The sequence below is a fragment of the Ornithorhynchus anatinus genome, chromosome 17 (genome assembly GCF_004115215.2).
Source record: "Ornithorhynchus anatinus isolate Pmale09 chromosome 17, mOrnAna1.pri.v4, whole genome shotgun sequence".
NCBI lineage: Eukaryota > Metazoa > Chordata > Mammalia > Monotremata > Ornithorhynchidae > Ornithorhynchus > Ornithorhynchus anatinus.
The window spans coordinates 21,690,194-21,708,312 of NC_041744.1; the positions used below are offsets into that span (position 1 = coordinate 21,690,194).

General features: G+C 50.4%; 2 protein-coding genes across 8 annotated transcripts in view; both read left to right on the forward strand.

The window, feature by feature from the left end:
* Positions 1–4,668, forward strand: part of DOP1B (DOP1 leucine zipper like protein B) — a 58,598-nt gene extending 53,930 nt beyond the window's left edge. For 2 of the 4 annotated variants that reach the window (XM_029082207.1, XM_039914463.1), the window contains 4 exons: positions 187–242; positions 2,615–2,764; positions 3,135–3,264; positions 3,967–4,668. In XM_029082207.1, coding sequence (XP_028938040.1) covers positions 187–242; positions 2,615–2,764; positions 3,135–3,264; positions 3,967–4,218 — 588 coding nt within the window. In that variant the 3' untranslated portion in view covers positions 4,219–4,668. The remainder of the gene's footprint in view (positions 1–186; positions 243–2,614; positions 2,765–3,134; positions 3,265–3,966) is intronic. The other 2 variants (XM_029082204.2, XM_007669734.3) reach the window with 1 other exon arrangement.
* A 7,283-nt stretch (positions 4,669–11,951) lies between these two features.
* MORC3 (MORC family CW-type zinc finger 3) overlaps positions 11,952–18,119 on the forward strand; it is a 39,161-nt gene continuing 32,993 nt past the window's right edge. For all 4 annotated transcript variants that reach the window (XM_029081851.1, XM_039914419.1, XM_029081853.2 and 1 more), the window contains exon 1: positions 11,952–12,022. In XM_029081851.1, the coding sequence (XP_028937684.1) occupies positions 11,984–12,022 (39 nt within the window). In that variant the 5' untranslated portion in view covers positions 11,952–11,983. The remainder of the gene's footprint in view (positions 12,023–18,119) is intronic.

The following is an 18,119-nucleotide window of genomic DNA, read 5'->3' on the forward strand; positions in this document are numbered from 1 at the left end:
ATAGTAAGTGTTCAATAAAGACCACTGATTATTCGAATCCTGTGTAACAAAGTTAGTAGAAATGTCTCCTGCATACGACGAACTTACAGTGTAGATGTTTTTTGGAGTTTGTGGCTGGCGGGGAGAAACACGAGTGGATATTTTCAGTTCTTTTGAAAAGCCACTAGTTTTGTTGTTCTTTTCTAGATTCAGGCATTTACTCAGCTCGAAGAAGATTTGACTGAGGAGGACGATTCAGCCAAGTAAGCAATCATTTTGTCTGTGGGTGCGTAAAAGTCTTTCTAGCTGGAGCCTGAAGGCGATCATTCCCTCAGCAATGAAGCAGAGCATATGACAGAAAGGCAGTCATCTTGAGGATGCAGAAACAGCCTCCTTGTTAGTGTCAAGTCCCAAAAAAAGTCAAGTCACAGCAACATAGCAAATGGGTTTTTTATTGCAATATTTAATATGGATCTCTATGGGTGAGGACAGATGTAATCAGTTGCCGTAATAGCGGGCTCACCCTCATCACCGAAAAGTGGGAGGGATGGCTAGTAATAGTCCACTGAGGAGGGGTGTGTGCTGTTCCTTCACACAAATAACGGAATCCAATCAAGAGTGGCTCCGGTTGTCTTAACTGATGGCAAGGCGTGGCTGAAGTTGGTGGCAGGGGAAGGTATGGCTGAAGTTGACTACAGGGTAAGGGTGTGGCTGAAGCATGACAGAGGAAAGCATAATGCAAAATGCATTAGATTTTAGATTAGGTTAATGCAAAATGGAGACCGAAAACAAAATGGAGTAAGGCTGGTTAAGAGTTGTTTTCCACATTAGAAAAAGCAGGGCCAGGCCTCAGCAGCTTTTGCGGATGTTACTGGGTTAGAAAAGGCAATCAGCGAATGCTGTTTCTCCTGCTGAATGAAATGATTGCCGGGCCGTGACATCCTGGGAGTGGTGACAAACGTGAGCCGAAGGAAGTGAGCAAGAACCTCCATCAGTCGGTCACTGTATTGAATGCCTTTTTCATGTAGAGCTTCGAACTAGGCACCCGGGAGAGTTCAGCATTCATTCATTCATGCATTCCAGAGTCCAGCAGAAGCAAGACGGCCATTCCCAGCTAATGCCGTGCCGAGCCTCTGCCAAATCCAATCATGAGGAGTAAGGAGGCCCCGGAAATAAAACAATAAGCGTTTACTTGGACAGATGACTGAGCTTTCACCGGATAACCAGGCAGTAATAATAATAGTAATTAATAATAATTACGGTAGATGGTAAGCCCTTACTGCGTGCCAAGCACCACTGTAAGTGCTGGGGTAGATACAAGTAAATCAGGTTGGAGATAGTCCCTGCCCCACTTGGGGCTCATACTCTTAATCGCCATTTTACAGGTGAGGTAACTGAGGCCCAGAGAAGTGAAGTGACTTGCCCAAGATTAGGCAGCAGACCTGTGGCAGAGTCGGGATTCGAACCCAGGTCCTTCTGACTCCCAGGCCTGTGAACTATAAACTAAACCACGCTGTACCTCCCCCCACAGATGCTGACAGGCAGACCCTGATTAGTTTCACGTTCTGCCTTTCATGTTGTATTTGCCCATCCCCGGATGACGCATCGTATGTAACATCCCCCATTCCTCGCCCCAAACGTTGTCCTACTTTTGACCCCAACACCATCCCGACTTCCTCTTTGTCCCACTGTGAGCTCATGGGGATCTTTAAGGGACCTTATGCGCATGGATATAGAAGTTCCCTCTAAGTTGACTGGTTTTCTGAATGATTCGTGTTACCCTGGAAACTCAGACTCAGGACTTGCTGATATGTTGGGTCTCCTTTTGGATAGGTACAATATATGTCATAGTAAGATCCTCACTGCAAAACAAGGAGCATCTTGAACCATGGGATGTGTGGAAAAAGCTGCATGGCCCAGTGGATAGAGCATGGGCCCGGGAGTCAGGAGGGACCTGAGTTCTAATCTGGTTTTGCCACTTGTCTGCTGTGTGACTTTGGGCAAGTCACTTCACTTCTCTGGACTCAGTGATCTCATCTGTAAAATGGGGATTAAGACTATGAGCCCTATGTGGGACAGGGACTGTGTCCAACCCAATTACCTTGTATCTACCTCCAGCATTGAGTACAGTACCTGGCACACAGCAAGTGCTTAACAGATACCATCATAATCATCATTATTATTATTACTATCGATTTCTCCCCACAAAACACACTTGTGCAACACAGAGAAGTACATCACAACATAACCATTCTACACATACACAAAAGCGAGAGTGTACCCAAAATTCATACCCTCCTTTGAACACCTTGATAGGGAATCCAGATGGTCTTTTGAACTGTCTGTCATGGACAAACACTGATCTCTCCTTAGAGGCTGGCTTGAGGCCTACAACTTTAACTTGATTAATTACCATTTAAAGAAATCTTTCGATCTCAGCGTCTGTACCCTCTAAGCACTTTGATTTCCACTCCACCCCCCACAGGATTTGTGTACCTACCCATGACTTCATGTCTCTCTCCCCCTTCTATATTGTGAGCTCCCTGTGGGCAGGGAGACTGTCGACCGACTCTGTTTGTTGCAGGGATTTAATGTATCTCTGAGACGTTTTTTGCCTTCTCGGTAAACCGTACAGGTCCAACGGCAAAGTGAGCAGGCATAAAGCCACAGGAGCAGATGGCAGTGGGGAAATCCAGCAGAACGAACTGGTGCTGTATGTATCGGCCTGCAGATTCCTGGACACGGCTCTTTCTTTTCCTCCCGACAAGATGCCTTTGTTTCAGATGTAAGTTGGCCTAGCCTCCGGCGGGGAGAAAGTCTTTTGATTTTTAAAGCAGGCGGGGATTCTGCCTTTGGAACGGCTTGTCCGGCATTCCTTCTTCAAGATGGGTGTGGCCCTGTAGTCCGAATGACCCAGTTCTGCCCAACGTCCCGTTCCCCCTAACCCCGCCTTTAGTGTGCCTCTTCTTGAAACTCTCTCCCCTCAGAGGTTTCAGTAAAGGATGCCCCTGATCCCAGGCCCATAATCTACAGATCAGACATCTCCAGCCCCTCCCGCTTCTGCCGGGAGTCGTCTGAGGCCTGCCCAGGCTCCGCTGACGTAGAGACGGGCTCCAGGCCGCAAGCCGTCTGACACCGGGCGGTATCTTACGTAGGTATAGGTGGGCGTTCGTTCCCGAGGTGGACACGGAGACCCCTCCCCTTCCCTCGGACCTGATGGAGAGCCACGAAGAATGCAAGCCGCACATTGTTCGAATCGTGGAACTTCTGAGACGGAAATATGGGGTAAAAAAAAGATAAATCACCTTTTATAGAAGAACCCAAACCAGGCAGATCTTCCACATTGAAACGTCTGGTGGCTGGGAGAAACAAGCTCTCCGTGGGCCTTTGTCAATGTGAGCGGGGCCCTCGCCATCTTCCAGGCAATCAGTGGTATTTATTGAGCACTTGTTGTGTGCAGAGCACTGTACTAAGCACTTGGGAGAGGACAGTACAACACAGTTGGTTGACATGTTCCCTGCCCACAAGAAGCGTACAGCAACCCATCTGCCACCGACCGCTGCTAAGCGGAACAGTTGCTCTTGATCCCAGACCCCCAGATTTGGGTTGATGAGACAGAATTGTCACTCAAAATGACAAGTTTAGATCAATCCACTCATAGTATTTACACAGTGTAGCTAAATATGATAATATAATTATTATGGATTTATTAAGTGCTTACTCTGTGCCAACCACTGTCCTAAGCCTGAGGAAGGTACAAGATATTCAGGCTGGACACAATCCCTGTCCTTTATGAGTCTAAATATGAGGGGATAAAATATAATATCCATTTTACAGATGAGGAAACTGAGGCCCAGATTAAGTGATTTGCCCAAAAGTTACACAGAAGACGAGAGATTGGGCCAGGTCCCAGGTCCTCTGACTCCCGGCCTGGCACGTTTCCACTAGGCCATGCCGCCTGACGCTTTGTGGTGTGTGTGTTTACAGGATTCTAACAGTGTTAACCAGAGGATGGTGAAGTGTGAATTTCCTCTGTTACATCAGCATCCAATATCCAGCATCTTGCAGCTAATTCCGTTCTTCAGGACTCTCAGCTGGGCTTTTAAAACCCAAAATAACCACTCCCAGAGCCCTTCAGAGTCTCTGTTCATGGACTACCCAGCTGGAGATGGCTCAAGGATTTTGAAACACCTTGAAGAAAGCGTTGAATATGACTTTCTGGAAAATCTGGAATCCTAGCCAACCTGCAAGGTTTTCCATTCGTGTGGAATCGTCTGTGGTGGACACCGGGTTGTGATCTGGAAGAGGAAAGGTTCTGGGCGGGGGGGTGGGGGAGGGCTTTCTTGGGATTCATTCTCTCCTTTTTAGAAGTGCATTTCAGACTTCTCTCATTGGCATGAAACTCCTCTTCCAGAATCCCTTGTGTTGTACCAAGTCAGAGACTTGGCCTTTTCTTTTCAGTTCAGGCAATGAGAAGCAAGAGCGCTTAACGTCCTAAAAAAAAGGAGACCTCTTTGGTTTCCACCTGTTCCCCCCACCCCCGATCCCTGCCATGATATGAAGGAAAAAATTCAGAGAAAATGAAGCAAAAGTCATGTATTCCAGAGCGAAAGTATATGGGTGTTTGTCTCTCTGAGAATGTATTGTTTCTCTAACCAGGTAAACCATTAAAAAAAAATTGTTTTTGAATCTTTCACACAAAAGCTCCCTCTTCTAAAGTTACTTATTTTCCCCATAGAACAATGCACAGGAGCGTAGCTCGGACTTCCAGACACCAGTCATCGCATGGCTGAAGGGACCAAGGTTTTTCTAATCCGTCCTTTAGGCCAAGGAACTGTTAAAATGACACACCTGACTTCTTCACTTTGCAGTGGAAACAAGGCCAATGATCATCAGCCATTCTCCTTGTCTAATTTAAAAACTAATAGCAATAATAATTGGGGTATGGTTCAGGGTTTGCTACTTGCTAATCACTGTACTAAGCACCGGGGTAGATGCGAGAGAATCAAATCAGGTCAAATATAGTTCCCGACCCATAGGAACTCCCAGTCCAAGAGAGAGGGAGAACAGGTGTCAACCCCATTTTCCAGACGAGGAAACCAAGGCTCAGATAAGGGAAATGGCTTGCCCAGGGTCACCCAGAGGCAAGGGGTGGTGCCGAGATTAGAACACTGTCGACCATCCCCTCCTCCTCCACACCTTATCTCACCTTGGCTTCACGGACTCCATCCTCTCCTGGTTCTCCTCATCTCTCTGGCCAGTCATTCTCGGTCTCCTTCACAGGTGCCTCCTCCCCCTCCCATCCTTTAACTGTTGGAGTTCCTCAAGGGTCAGTTCTTGGCCCTCTTCTGTTCTCTATTTACACTCACTCCCTCGGTGAACTCATTCGCTCTCACGGCTTTAACTACCATCTCTACGCAGATGACACGCAGATCTACATCTCCGCCCCTGTCCTCTCCCCCTCCCTTCAGGCTCGCATCTCCTCCTGCCTCCGGGACGTCTCCACCTGGATGTCGGCCCGCCACCTAAAACTCAACGTGAGCGAGACTGAGCTCCTCATCTTCCCTCCCAAGCCCGGTCCTCTCCCAGACTTCCCTATCACCGTGGATGGCACGACCGTCCTTCCCGTCTCTCAAGCCCGCGATCTCGGTGTCATCTTTGACTCGTCTCTCTCGTTCACCCCACACATCCTATCCGTTACCGAGACCTGCCGGTCTCACCTTTACAGTATCGCCAAGATCTGCCCTTTCCTCTCCACCCAAACGGCTACCTTACTGCTACGGGCTCTCGTTATATCCCGGCTAGACTACTGTGTCAGCCTTCTCTCTGATCTCCCTTCCTCCTCTCTCGCCCCGCTCCAGTCTATTCTTCACTCCGCTGCCCGGCTCATCTTCCCGCAGAAACGATCTGGGCATGTCACTCCCCCTCTTAAACACCTCCAGCGGTTGCCTATCGACCTCCGCTCCAAACAAAAACTCCTCACTCTAGGCTTCGAGGCTCTACATCACCTCGCCCCTTCCTACCTCTCCTCCCTTCTCTCTTTCTACCGCCCACCCCGCACGCTCCGCTCCTCTGCCGCCCACCTCCTCACCGTCCCTCGGTCTCGCCTATCCCGCCGTCGACCCTCGGGCCACGTCCTCCCGCGGTCCTGGAACACCCTCCCTCCTCACCTCTGCCAAGCTAATTCTCTTCCCCTCTTCAAAACCCTACTTAAAACTCACCTCCTCCAAGAGGCCTTCCCAGACTGAGCTCCCCTTCTCTCTCTACTCCCTCTACCGCCCCCCCTTCACCTCTCCACAGCTTAACCCTCTTTTCCCCCCATCTCCCTCCGCTCCTCCCCCTCTCCCTTCCCATCCCCTCAGCACTGTACTCGTCTGCTCAACTGTATATATTTTCATTACCCTATTTATTTTGTTAATGAAATGTACATCACCTCGATTCTATTTAGTTGCCATTGTTTTTACCAGATGTTCTTCCCTCGACTCTATTTATTGTCTTTGTTCTCGTCTGTCCGTCTCCCCCGATTAGACCGTAAGCCCGTCAAACGACAGGGTCTGTCTCTATCTGTTGCCGACTTGTTCATTCCAAGCGCTTAGTACAGGGCTCTGCACATAGTAAGCGTTCAATAAGTACTATTGAATGAATGACTGAACAGGTATCCCAGGCCTGTGCTCTTTCCACTAGGCCATGCTGTGACTTCAGCTTTAGACCCCAGCACACTTCAAATGTTGATTAGAGGTTAATTGAGCAGATTGACAAGTGAAGTCACCTAGTCCCCTGAAATGACCCGCTGAGGCCTTCAAAAGTCATTCACTCTCCCAAATTCCAAACAGATCTCTTTTTTCCCCCTCCTTCTTTCTGCGATTGCCACTGGGTGAAGTTTCAACCCCACATTGGCACCCTGAGGAGGAAGGGATGGTCAGCCAGGCTTGTAAAGCAATAAGCCTTTGCTCAGGTTACACCGCTTGCCAGCTAGGAGCTTGGGAAAAAAATGATGGGGTTTGTTATGCGCTTACTTTGTGCAGTGCCAAGCGCTTACTAAGCGCTGGATTGGATACAAGCAAATTGAGTTGGACACAGTCTCTGTTCCTCGTGGGGCTCACGGTCTCAATCCCCATTTTCCAGATGAGATAACGGAGGCCCAGAGAAGTGAAACGTCTTGCCCGAGGTCACACAGCAGACAAGTGTCAGAGCCAGGATTAGAACCCACGACCTTCTGACTCCCAGGCCCGTGCTCTAGCCACCAGTCAGAAGTGACCTGCACCCTAGGAGCTCCAGAGATCGAGGGCAGGGCACTCGGCAGGAAGCTTTGCACCGCTGCTAATGATGACCGCCGTGGGCGGCAAACGGTGGATTGTATCTGCACTGTTAGGCATTTGGGACATTCTGGTCGCCGACCTGCCGACAGAGCAGGTTCAGTCATCCTCCGGGAAGAGGCTGTGGGTATGGGAGAGTCGGATCGGACTGGCCGGGGTGGTGACCCCGTTAGCCAGCCAACAGAACAGTTGCCTCCGATAATGGGAGGTGTTTGGGGGTCCGCTGACTCCCGGGGTGGGGGGACGCAGAGGGGCCAGGTGTGTCGGTGCAGGGAATGCTTCCGGTTCTCCCGCCGGCACCGGACCCTGGTGCTCCCCAAGAGGTCACAACGCGGAGCCGGGCCCACCTGCCACCTGCCCCTTCCAGGGGCCCTCCGACCTCTTCGGCCACCAGGGGATCCACACCGGTGCCCCCGCTGTGGGAAGGCCTTCGACTGCAACCGCCACTTGGCTTTCCACCTGAAGACTCACGCCCGGGGCGGGAGGGCCGGACGGGCCGGGTCCCGACCAGGGGTGATCCCTGCTCGGGTCCTCCTAGGGTCATCCTTCTGAGAGGAGGAGGAGGATGACCGGAGCGAGAGCGGCCCTGCCCCCGATCCACTCGACACCGAGGGGAACCCGCCCCGTCACTCCCTATTCTCGGGCCTTTCACACATCCAGCCCAGGCCCGGCCACACCCATAGACAACATCAGTCTTTCTACCCACTGGACATCACCTTCAAGCACAAAGGAGGGCTCTTTGTAGTAATAATAATAATCGTGGTAGTTGCTAAGTGTTTACTATGTGCCACGCACTGTACTAAGCCCTGGGGTGGATACAGGATGATTGGGTTGGGTAGTCCCTGGTCCTCTAGACTGTGCATTCCAAGTTTTTAGTACAGTGCTCTGCATATAGTAAGGGCTCAATAAATACTATTGAATGAATGAATAAACTCATGGGCAGGGACCGTGTCTGTTCATTGGGGTAGTGTACTCTCTCAAAGGCTTAGTACAGTGTTCTGCACACAGTAAGTGCTCAGTAAATAAGATTGAATGAAGGAAGGAAGGAAACGTTAACTTTCAACTAGGACAGGTGTTTCCAGAGAACTGAATAAGAACCTTTAGTGTCTGCTATGGGACCCTGGGCAAGTCATTTCTCGGCGCCGCCGTCACCTCACCCGTAAAATGGGGATTAAGACTGCAAGCCCCATGTGGGACCTGGATTGGGTCCAATTTGATTAGCTTGTATCTACCCCAGCGCTTAGTACAGTGTCCGGCACATAGTAAGCATTTAACGGATAGCATTAAAAAAAAAAATCGGCACCCTCTCTCTGGCTTCCCTCCCCTTGTGGATCTGTGGACTATTTGTGGATGTTCTCCAGTCATGGTGATCGACTGTAACTGTCAGTGCCCAAGCTCTCCAACTAGGCCGTCAGCCCCTCCAGGGCAGGGAATCACCTCTTTTCCTCCTTTGCACCATTTATGAATGTATCCTCATACTCTGCTATTCCCCCTCTCTAATTTATCTTAATATCCGTCTCTCCCTCTAGACTGAAAACTCCTGGTAGGCAATTACCACCTCTCTTGAATTATACTTTCCCAAGCATTTAGTATGGTGCTCCACACCCAGTAAGCGCTCAGTAAATACCACTGGTAGATTGTGAGCACTTTGCCAGTTATGGGTCTTCCAGATATGACTGAATCATCTTTTGTCTGGTGCTCTCTGTGCTGGGCTGCCAAGCATTCATTCATTCATTCAACAGTATTTATTGAGCGCTTATTATGTGCAGAGCACGGTACTAAGAGCTTGGATTGTACAAATTGGTAACAGATAATAATGTTGGTATTTGTTAAGCGCTTACTATGTGCAGAGCGCTGTTCTAAGCGCTGGGGTAGATACAGGGTAATAAGGTTGTCCCACATGGGCTCAAAGTTAATCCCCATTTTACAGATGAGGTAACTGAGGCACAGAGAAGTTAAGTGACTTGCCCACAGTCACACAGCTGGCAAGTGGCAGAGCCGGAAGTCGAACTCATGACCTCTGACTCCGAAGCCCAGGCTCTTTTCCACTGAGCCACGCTGCTTCCCAGATAGAGACAGTTAGAGATAAAGACAGTCCCTGCCCTTTGACGGGCTTATAGTCAAATCGGGGGAGACAGACAGACAAGAACAATGGCAATAAATAGAATCAAGGGGAAGAACATCTCATTAAAACAATAGCAAATAAATAGAATCAGGGCGATGAAAATCTCATTAAACAAAATAAATAGGGTGATGAAGATATATACAGTTGAGCAGATGAGTACGGTGCTGAGGGGATGGGATGGGAGAGGGGGAGGAGGAGAGGGAAAGGGGAGAAAAGAGGGTTTAGCTGCGGAGAGGTGAAGGGGGGGTAGAGGGAGCAGAGGGAAAAGGGAAGCTCCGTCTGGGAAGGCCTCTTGGAGGAGGTGAGCTTTAAGAAGGGTTTTGAAGAGGGGAAGAGAATTAGTTTGGCCGAGGTGAAGAGGGAGGGAATTCCAGGACCGTGGGAGGACGTGACCCAAGCAGTTCACCAGGGGTTAACAGACCACCTATTCTGGCTGTTGTAGGGTCCTCAGGATCATCAACTGCCCATTCTCTTCTCTTCTTACATAACAGTGTGTCTTCAAGCACAAACAAGCCATTTATGCACCCATTTATCGTCCACCTGGGCCGCCTGGAAAAGGAATAATGCCAGCGATTGACCGCACTAAACACGACACACTCCCTGTTCATTGCTCCTCTCCATTCTGAAGCAATCAATGGTATTTCTTGAGTGCTTCTTCCATGCAGAGGACTGTACTAAGTGTCTGGGAGAGTACAAACAGTGCGGCTTAGTGGAGAGGGCCTAGGATTCTGAAGGACCTGGGTTCTAGTCCCCGCTTTGCCTCGTGTCTGCCGTACGACCTTGGGTGAGTCACTTCACTTCTCTGGGCCTCAGCTGCCTCCTCTGTAAAATGGGGATTAGGAGTGGGAGCCCCAGGTGGGCCAGGTACTGTATCCAACCTGATTAACATCTATCTACTCCAGCACTTGAAACAATGCTTGGAACATGGAAAGCGCTTAGCAAGTACCATAATTATTATGATGACAATACAACAGAATTAATGGACGTGTTCCCTGCCCATAAAAAGTTTAGCACCTAGAGGACGGTAAGGCCGGTTGGTCTCCAAGGGTTGCCACCTACCCCAAAGGGATGATGTAAGAATAATAATAAGATAACTGTGGTATTTCTTTATTGCTGTATCACACTTTCCAAGCGCTTAGTATTCTGCACACAGTCAACGCTCAATGCTGTCCGTCTCCCCCGTCACTGGTCAGAGATTGTCTCTGTTGCCGAACTGTACATTCCAAACGCTTAGTAAGAGTGGCGATTAATAATAATAATAATGATAATAATGATGATAATAATAATGATGGTGGTATTTGTTAAGTGCTTATTGTGTGCCAAGCACCACTGTAAACGCTGGGGTGGATACAGGGTCATCAGACGGTCCCACGTGGGGTTCCCAGTCTTCATCCCCATTTGGCAGACGAGGGAGCTGGGGCCCAGAGATGCCAAGTGACTCGCCCAAAGTCACACAGCTGACCGGTGGCGATGGATAACGACGGTGGCATCCGTTAAGCGCTCATCGTGAGGCAATAATAATAATAATGCCGGTATTCGTTAAGTGCTTACTATGGGCAGAGCTGCGAGCGAGGAGCAGCGTGGCTCAGTGGAAAGAGCCCGGGCTTGGGAGTCAGAGGTCATGGGTTCTAATCCCGGGTCCTCCCATCGTCAGCTGTGCGACTGTGGGCAAGTCACTTCACTTCTCTGGGCCTCAGTGACCTCATCTGGAAAATGGGGATGAAGACGGGGAGCCCCATGTGGGACCACCTGATGGCCTTGCATCCCCCGCAGCGCTGAGAACAGTGCTTGGCACATAGTAAGCGCTCGACTCTATTTATTGCCATTGTTCTCGTCTGTCCGTCTCCCCCGATTAGACCGTAAGCCCGTCGAACGGCAGGGACCGTCTCTATCTGTTGCCGACTTGTTCATTCCAAGCGCTTGGTACAGTGCTCGGCACATAGTAAGCGCCCAATAAATGTTATTGAATGAAGGAAGGAAGAGATAATAATAATAATGTTGGTATTTGTTAAGTGCTTACTATGTGCCGAGCACTGTTCTAAGCGGTGGGGTAGACATAGGGGAATCAGGTTGTCCCACGTGGGGCTCACAGTCTTAATCCCCATTTTTACAGATGAGGGAACTGAGGCACAGAGAAGTGAAGTGACTCGCCCACAGTCACACAGCCGACAAGTGGCAGAGCTGGGATTCGAACTCATGAGCCCTGACTCCAAAGCCCGTGCTCTTTCCACTGAGCCACGCTGCTTCTCTACCCAACACTGGGGTGGATAGTGGGTCATGGGACGGTCCCACGTGGGACTCCCTGGCTTCCTCCCCCTTGGGCAGAGGAGGGAAGTGAGCCAGGGGGCGGGATTGGAAGGCAAGGCCTGAGCTCGCCTTCGGCGGAGGGAGGGAGGCAGGGAGGGAGGCAGGCCGGGGCTCAGTGCGCGTGCGCCGGGGGCGGGAGCGCGCGGAGGCCTCCCGGAAGTGGGGGCGGGCCGAGTGGGGCCTCCCTCAGCGGGCCCGGCCCCCGCCCCGCCCCGCCCCGCCCGCCCGCCCCGCCGACGCTCTCCGACCCACCAAGATGGCGGCCCAGACCCACAGCGGCATCCGCCTCAGCGCCGTGAGTCCCGACGCCCCCGCGCGCTCTCCCTCTCCCTCTCCCTCTCCCTCTCCCTCTCCCTCTCCCTCTCCCTCTCCCTCTCCCTCTGCCTCTGCCTCTGCCTCTGCCTCTGCCTCTGCCTCTGCCTCTCCCCTCCCCTTCACGGCCTCCCGACCCCAGCCCGTCGTCCCCTCCCTCGGGGCCCCGGATGCCCCGTCCCTGTCCTCCTCCCCTCGTCCTCCCCCAGCGCTCGACAGATACCTCCTCCTCATTATGATTGTGATGGTTACCGCCCCGTCCGAGAGGATCGGATCCCCTCCTCGCCCTGGCCTGTCCCTGTTCCCCCCCGGAGGGCCCGGGCCGGTCCTGGGGCCAGCAGGGCGTCTCCGGGGCCCACCACCCCACGGGCGGACCGACGGGATGGACGGACAGGACGGGGCGACGGGCTGGAAAATACATCGACGGGAAAGTAAGTGGACGGGAGGACGGACGGGCGGGGAAATAGGTGGACAAGGGGACCGATGGACAGGAGGCCGGACAGGCAAGAAAATAGTTGGACGGATGGACGGACAGGAGGACGGACGGACAGGACAATAGATGGACAGGAGGACAGACGGATAGGAAAATAGATGGACAGGAGGACAGGAAAATAGATGGAAAGGAGGACAGACAGGAAAATGGATGGACGGGAGGACGGATGGACAGGAGGACGGACGGACAGGAAAATAGATGGACAGGAGGACAGACGGACAGGAAAATAGATGGACAGGAGGACGGACGGACAGGAAAATAGATGGACAGGAGGACGGACGGACAAGAAAATAGATGGACATGAGGATGGACGGACAGGAAAATAGATGGACATAAGGACGGACGGACAGGAAAATAGATGGACAGGAGGGCAGACAGACAGGAAAATAGATGGACAGGAGGGCAGACAGGAAGATAGGTGGACATAAGGACGGACGGACAGGAAAATAGATGGACATAAGGACGGACGGGAAAACAGATGGACAGGAAGATAGATGGAAAGAAGGATGGACAGGAAGATAGATGGACAGGAGGACAGACAAGAGGGCAGTGGTGGCAGGTTGGTTTTGATTTCCTTAACTTCCTGTTGTGTTTTTCCACCCGGGCCCCGCACGGGACAGTGGGGAGAATCATCATCATCATCATCGTTCCTTCACTCGTATTTTCATTACATTCATTTATTCATTCACTCGTATTTGTTGAGCGCTTACTACGTGCGGAGGACTGGAATCATAATAACCTTGATGGGATGGGTTCAGCCCTTACTATGTGCCAAGCACTGTTGTGAGCGCCGGGGGAGACCCAAGGTCATCAGGTTGTCCTCCGTGGGGCTCACAGTCTTCACCCCCATTTTGCAGATGAGGGAACCGAGGCCCAGAGAAGTGAAGCGACTTACTCAAGGTCACACAGCAGACAAGTGGTGGAGGCAGGATTAGAACCTAGGGCCTTCTGACTCCCGGGCCGGGCTCGAGCCACTACATCACGCCGCTTCTCAATCGGAATAGTTGTCATGGCTGAGGCTTCGACTGTGCGCCAGCCGTCGGGGTACACCCCGTACGATCCGTCGGATGCACACGGGGCTCACCTTAAAGGGGGGAGGGGAGATGCGTCAGGTGTTTATGTCCCTTTTTCATAGGAGGAAACTGAGGCACATAGAAGGTATATTAAAGGCCCCTCTCCGCCAAGAGGCCTTCCCAGACCAAGCCCCACTTTTCCTCATCTCCCACTCCCTTCTGCCTCCCCCTGACTCGTTCCCTGTGCTCTTCCCCTCTCCAAGACCCGCAGCACTTATGTCCAGATCTGTAACTTTATACATTTCTATTGATGTCCCCCCCAGCCCAGACTGTAAACTTATTATTATGGGCAGGGAATGTCACAGTTTTCTGTTGGGTTGTACTTTCCCAAGTGCTTAGTACCGGGTTCTGCACACAGCGCTCAGTAAATATCATTAAATGAATGGATATGTATATATGTTATTTATTTATGTTTGTTACTGTCTGTTCCCCCCGCCGCGACTGTGAGCTCACTGTGGGCAAGGGAATGTCTTTCATTGTATTATATGCTCCTAGGCGCTTAGTACAGCATGGCTAAGTGGGCAAGAGCACGGGCTTGGGAATCAGAGTTCGTGGGTTCCAATCCCTACTCCGCCGCCTATCAGCTGTGTGACCTTGGGCAAGTCGCCTCAGTTACCTCCTCTGTAAAATGGGGATGAAGACTGTGAGCCCTACATGGGACAAACTGATTACCTTGTATCTACCCCAGCACTTAGAACAGTGCTTGGCACATAGTAAGCGCTTAACAAATACCAACATTAGTATTATTATTACAGTGCTTTGCACCAGCAAAAGGTTTGCTCCATAAATTCGATTGAATGACCGAATGAAAGGTTGAATGACTTGACCGAGATCCCAAAGCAGATCGTGTCGATGACTTCCTGGGTGTCAGGATTAGAACCCAGGTCTCCTGATTCCCCATTGTGTATTTCCTCTAAATGGTCTTAGAAGTGGAGGTGTAACATGTGAGAGCCCATCGCTTGCATTGGCTTTTTCTTTTTTTTTTGGTGACTAGGTAGGCAGGTTAGAGAGGTCAGTCAATCAGTAAAATTTATTGGACGTTTAACATGTTCTCTGTACTTAATGCCTGGGGAGTTAGAAGACATGATCCTTAAGGTCTAACTGGGGGGACAACTTTATTGCAGACAGGAGAAAGTAATAGAGTGTGTAAATTGTAAGTGCTTGAATATTTGACGTCACCCAAGTGCTGGTGTATAAACCGGGAGACATTCCTTCATTCGATCGTACTTATTGAGCGCTTACTGTGTGCAGAGCACTCTACTAAGCGCTTGGAATGTACAGTTCGGCAACAGAGACAGTCCAATCCCTGCCCAACCACGGGGCTCACGGTAGTAGAACTGAAAACTCCGAGAAAGCTTCCTGGAGGAGATGGGCTATTGGAGGCGAGGCTAATTTGAGTTAATCATTCAGTTGGATTTATTGAGCACTTACTGTGTACTAAGTGCTTGGGAGAATACAACAGAATTAGCACGGTGAGACCACTATGAGCTTACTGTCTAAGAGGGGGAGACATTAATATGAATAAATAATTTATAATATACTTTGAAAGGGATTAAGAGAGATTGATTTAGACATTTCTAAATGAGGGTTTTTTGCCCCGACCAAAAATCTGACAGCAGGAAGTAAAGGAGCAAGCCAAGCCATCCCTCCCTGCTCGTTTTTTTCTTCAGCCTCCCTCTCCTTCCACTGGCCGGGCCCAGGGAGTCGGGATTACTGGTGGAAAGTGGCTCTTTCGCCTCGTCCCTTGGCTGGCTCAGAGCAGAGAGCAAAGTTAGTGCTTCAGAGAGCACCATTCCACACTCAGTTTCATTTCCCTCTCGGTCTCCACAATGGGCATTTCTATTACTGAGTCCTTTGGAATTGCCAATAGCGTGTACAGCAGATATGAAACGTACATCAGAGCAGACAGACTGGATTCAGGTCCCAGGAAGCTCATGGTGGGCAGAGAATATGTCTTCCAACTCTGTAATACTGCACATTCCCAGACGTTTAGTCCACTGCGCTGCACACATAGCGCTTGATCAATGTAGTGGATTAATAGTTTTATTTCTCTCTTTCTTTTTTTAATGTATCTTCCCAGAATTTGCAGCCTCGCCCACACCTGGCTTTCTGACTGGTGTGGTGAAGAGATTGGTCTTTTATCTCTGTTAGGTTGTTAATTATTTCCTTCTCATTCTTTTGCTCTCAAGAGCCACTTCTGATCCAGGCACTGAGCGACAGAGTGAACAGTTACCACCCAGGCGGGTGACACCGGTAGCTCGTGGGCGGGTCAGAAGCGGAGTGGATTTAACTGAACTGTCTGATCAACGAGATTCATTCATTCAGTCATATTTATTGAGAGCTTACTGTGTGCAGAGCACTATGCTGTGAGTGGGGGGTGAAGGTGGCACCAGGTTTCTGAGAGTTCTGCCCTCACCGGACAAGCGGGTGCTATGGGGATGGTTTTTGTGCCCTTTAAAATCAGTCCCCGGGACACCTACTCTGGCTTAAATATGCGTTCGTTTTTCAATTCAGGACTTCCTGATGTTGGTATTTGTTAACCGCTAACTGTGTGCAAGGCACCGTTCTAAGCGCTGCGGTTGATCCAAGGTCATCAGGTTGTCCCACATGGGACTCACAGTCTTAAAATCCCCATTTTCCAGATGAGGCCACTGAGGCCCAGAGAAGTGAAGTGATTTGCCCAAAGTCACACAGCTGACACGTGGCGGAGCCTGGGATTAGAGCCCACCACCTCTGACTCCCAAGGCCGGGCTCTTTCCACTGAGCCACGTGGGCAATTTGTGTGTGTGTGTGCGTGTGTGTGTGTGTGTGTGATTTGTAAAGCCATAATTTGCATTTGTGCTTGTTGTCGTCGTTCACTTTAGCAAAAAAGTACTCCCCTCTCCCAACCCTGAGCATCACGCTGATTATCACGCTCAGCATTTGTCATGCCCTGTGATGAAGCAGCAGTGGGTGAAGGGCGCGGTGGTGACCGCCGCTGGTGAGATCTCGGGGCTGGTCTATTCCGTGAGCGCAGGCTGCGCCCATCCTCGTTATCAGCGGCCTTTCAGTACATGCCACGGGGCACGGGGAAACTGAGGGAGAGTGTGGGTGGATCAGCACCACCCACTCCTACTGCAAAAATAACAGAAAGGCGAGGTCTGCTGACCGACAGACATATATCCCACCTGAGCCCCACCTTCCCCGAGCGACAAGAGCTCACCTCCTCCAGGAGGCCTTCCCAGACCGAGCCCCCCTTTCCCTCTGCTCCTCCTCCCCTTCCCATTCCCCCCCCCCCCGCCCTCTGCTCTTCCCCCTTCCCCTCCGCACTGTGCTTATTTGTTTATATTATTTCCCTATTTATTTTGTTAATGAGGTGTATATCTCCATAATTCTATTTATCTTGATGTCTTGTTTTGTTTTGCTTTGCTGTCTGTCTCCCCCGTTTAGACTGTGAGCCCATCATTGGGCAGGGATTATGTCTATCTGTTGCCAAATTGTACATTCCAAGCGCTCAGTACAGTGCTCTGCACATAGTAAGCGCAGTAAGCCAGCTGTGTGACTTTGGGCAAGTCACTTAACTTCTCAGTGCCTCAGTTCCCTCATCTGTAAAATGGGGATTAAGACTGTGAGCCCCACGTGGGACAACCCGATTCCCCTGTGTCTACCCCAGCGCTTAGAACAGTGCTCGGCACATAGTAAGCGCTTAACAAATACCAACATTATTATTAAGTTAGAGAAGCAGCATGGTTCAGTGGAAAGAGCATGGGCTTTGGAGTCAGGGCTCATGAGTTCGAATCCCAGCTCTGCCACTTGGCTGTGTGACTGTGGGCAAGTCACTTAACTTCTCTGTGCCTCAGTTCCCTCATCTGTAAAAATGGGGATTAAGACTGTGAGCCCCACATGGGACAACCTGATTCCCCTATGTCTACCCCAGCGCTTAGAACAGTGCTCGGCACATAGTAAGCGCTTAACAAATACCAACATAAGCGCTCAGTAAGTACTATTGAGTGAATGAATGACAAGGCTTTGAGAAGAGTGCCCTAGTGTCGTTTCATGGACGCAGCACCAGGGATTCTCAGGATGGCACTCGTCCGTCAAATCCGAGAACAACATCATCGTCTTCAGACCGTTTCCCTGGTGCAGACTCTGTAATAACTCTCTGAAATAAGTTGGGCTCCCTCTTCCAAAGAAAAGGCAGAGCGAGACAGAGGGCAGTGCCCATCTTTAAATTATTATAACGTATTTATATTAATGTCTGTCTCCCCATCTAGATTGTAACCTAGTTGTGGGAAGGGAACATATCTGCTGACTGTTGTTTTGTACTCTCCCAAGCGCTTAGTTCAGTTTTCCGCACATGGCGCTCCATGTGTACTGTTGACTGATTGATTAAATCAATCAATCAGATTTATGGAGCGCCTTCTGAGCATTTAGAAGAGAACAGTAATAATAATAATAATGTTGGTATTTGTTTAGCGCTTACTATGTGCAGAGCACTGTTCTAAGCGCTGGGGTAAACACAGGGGAATCAGGTT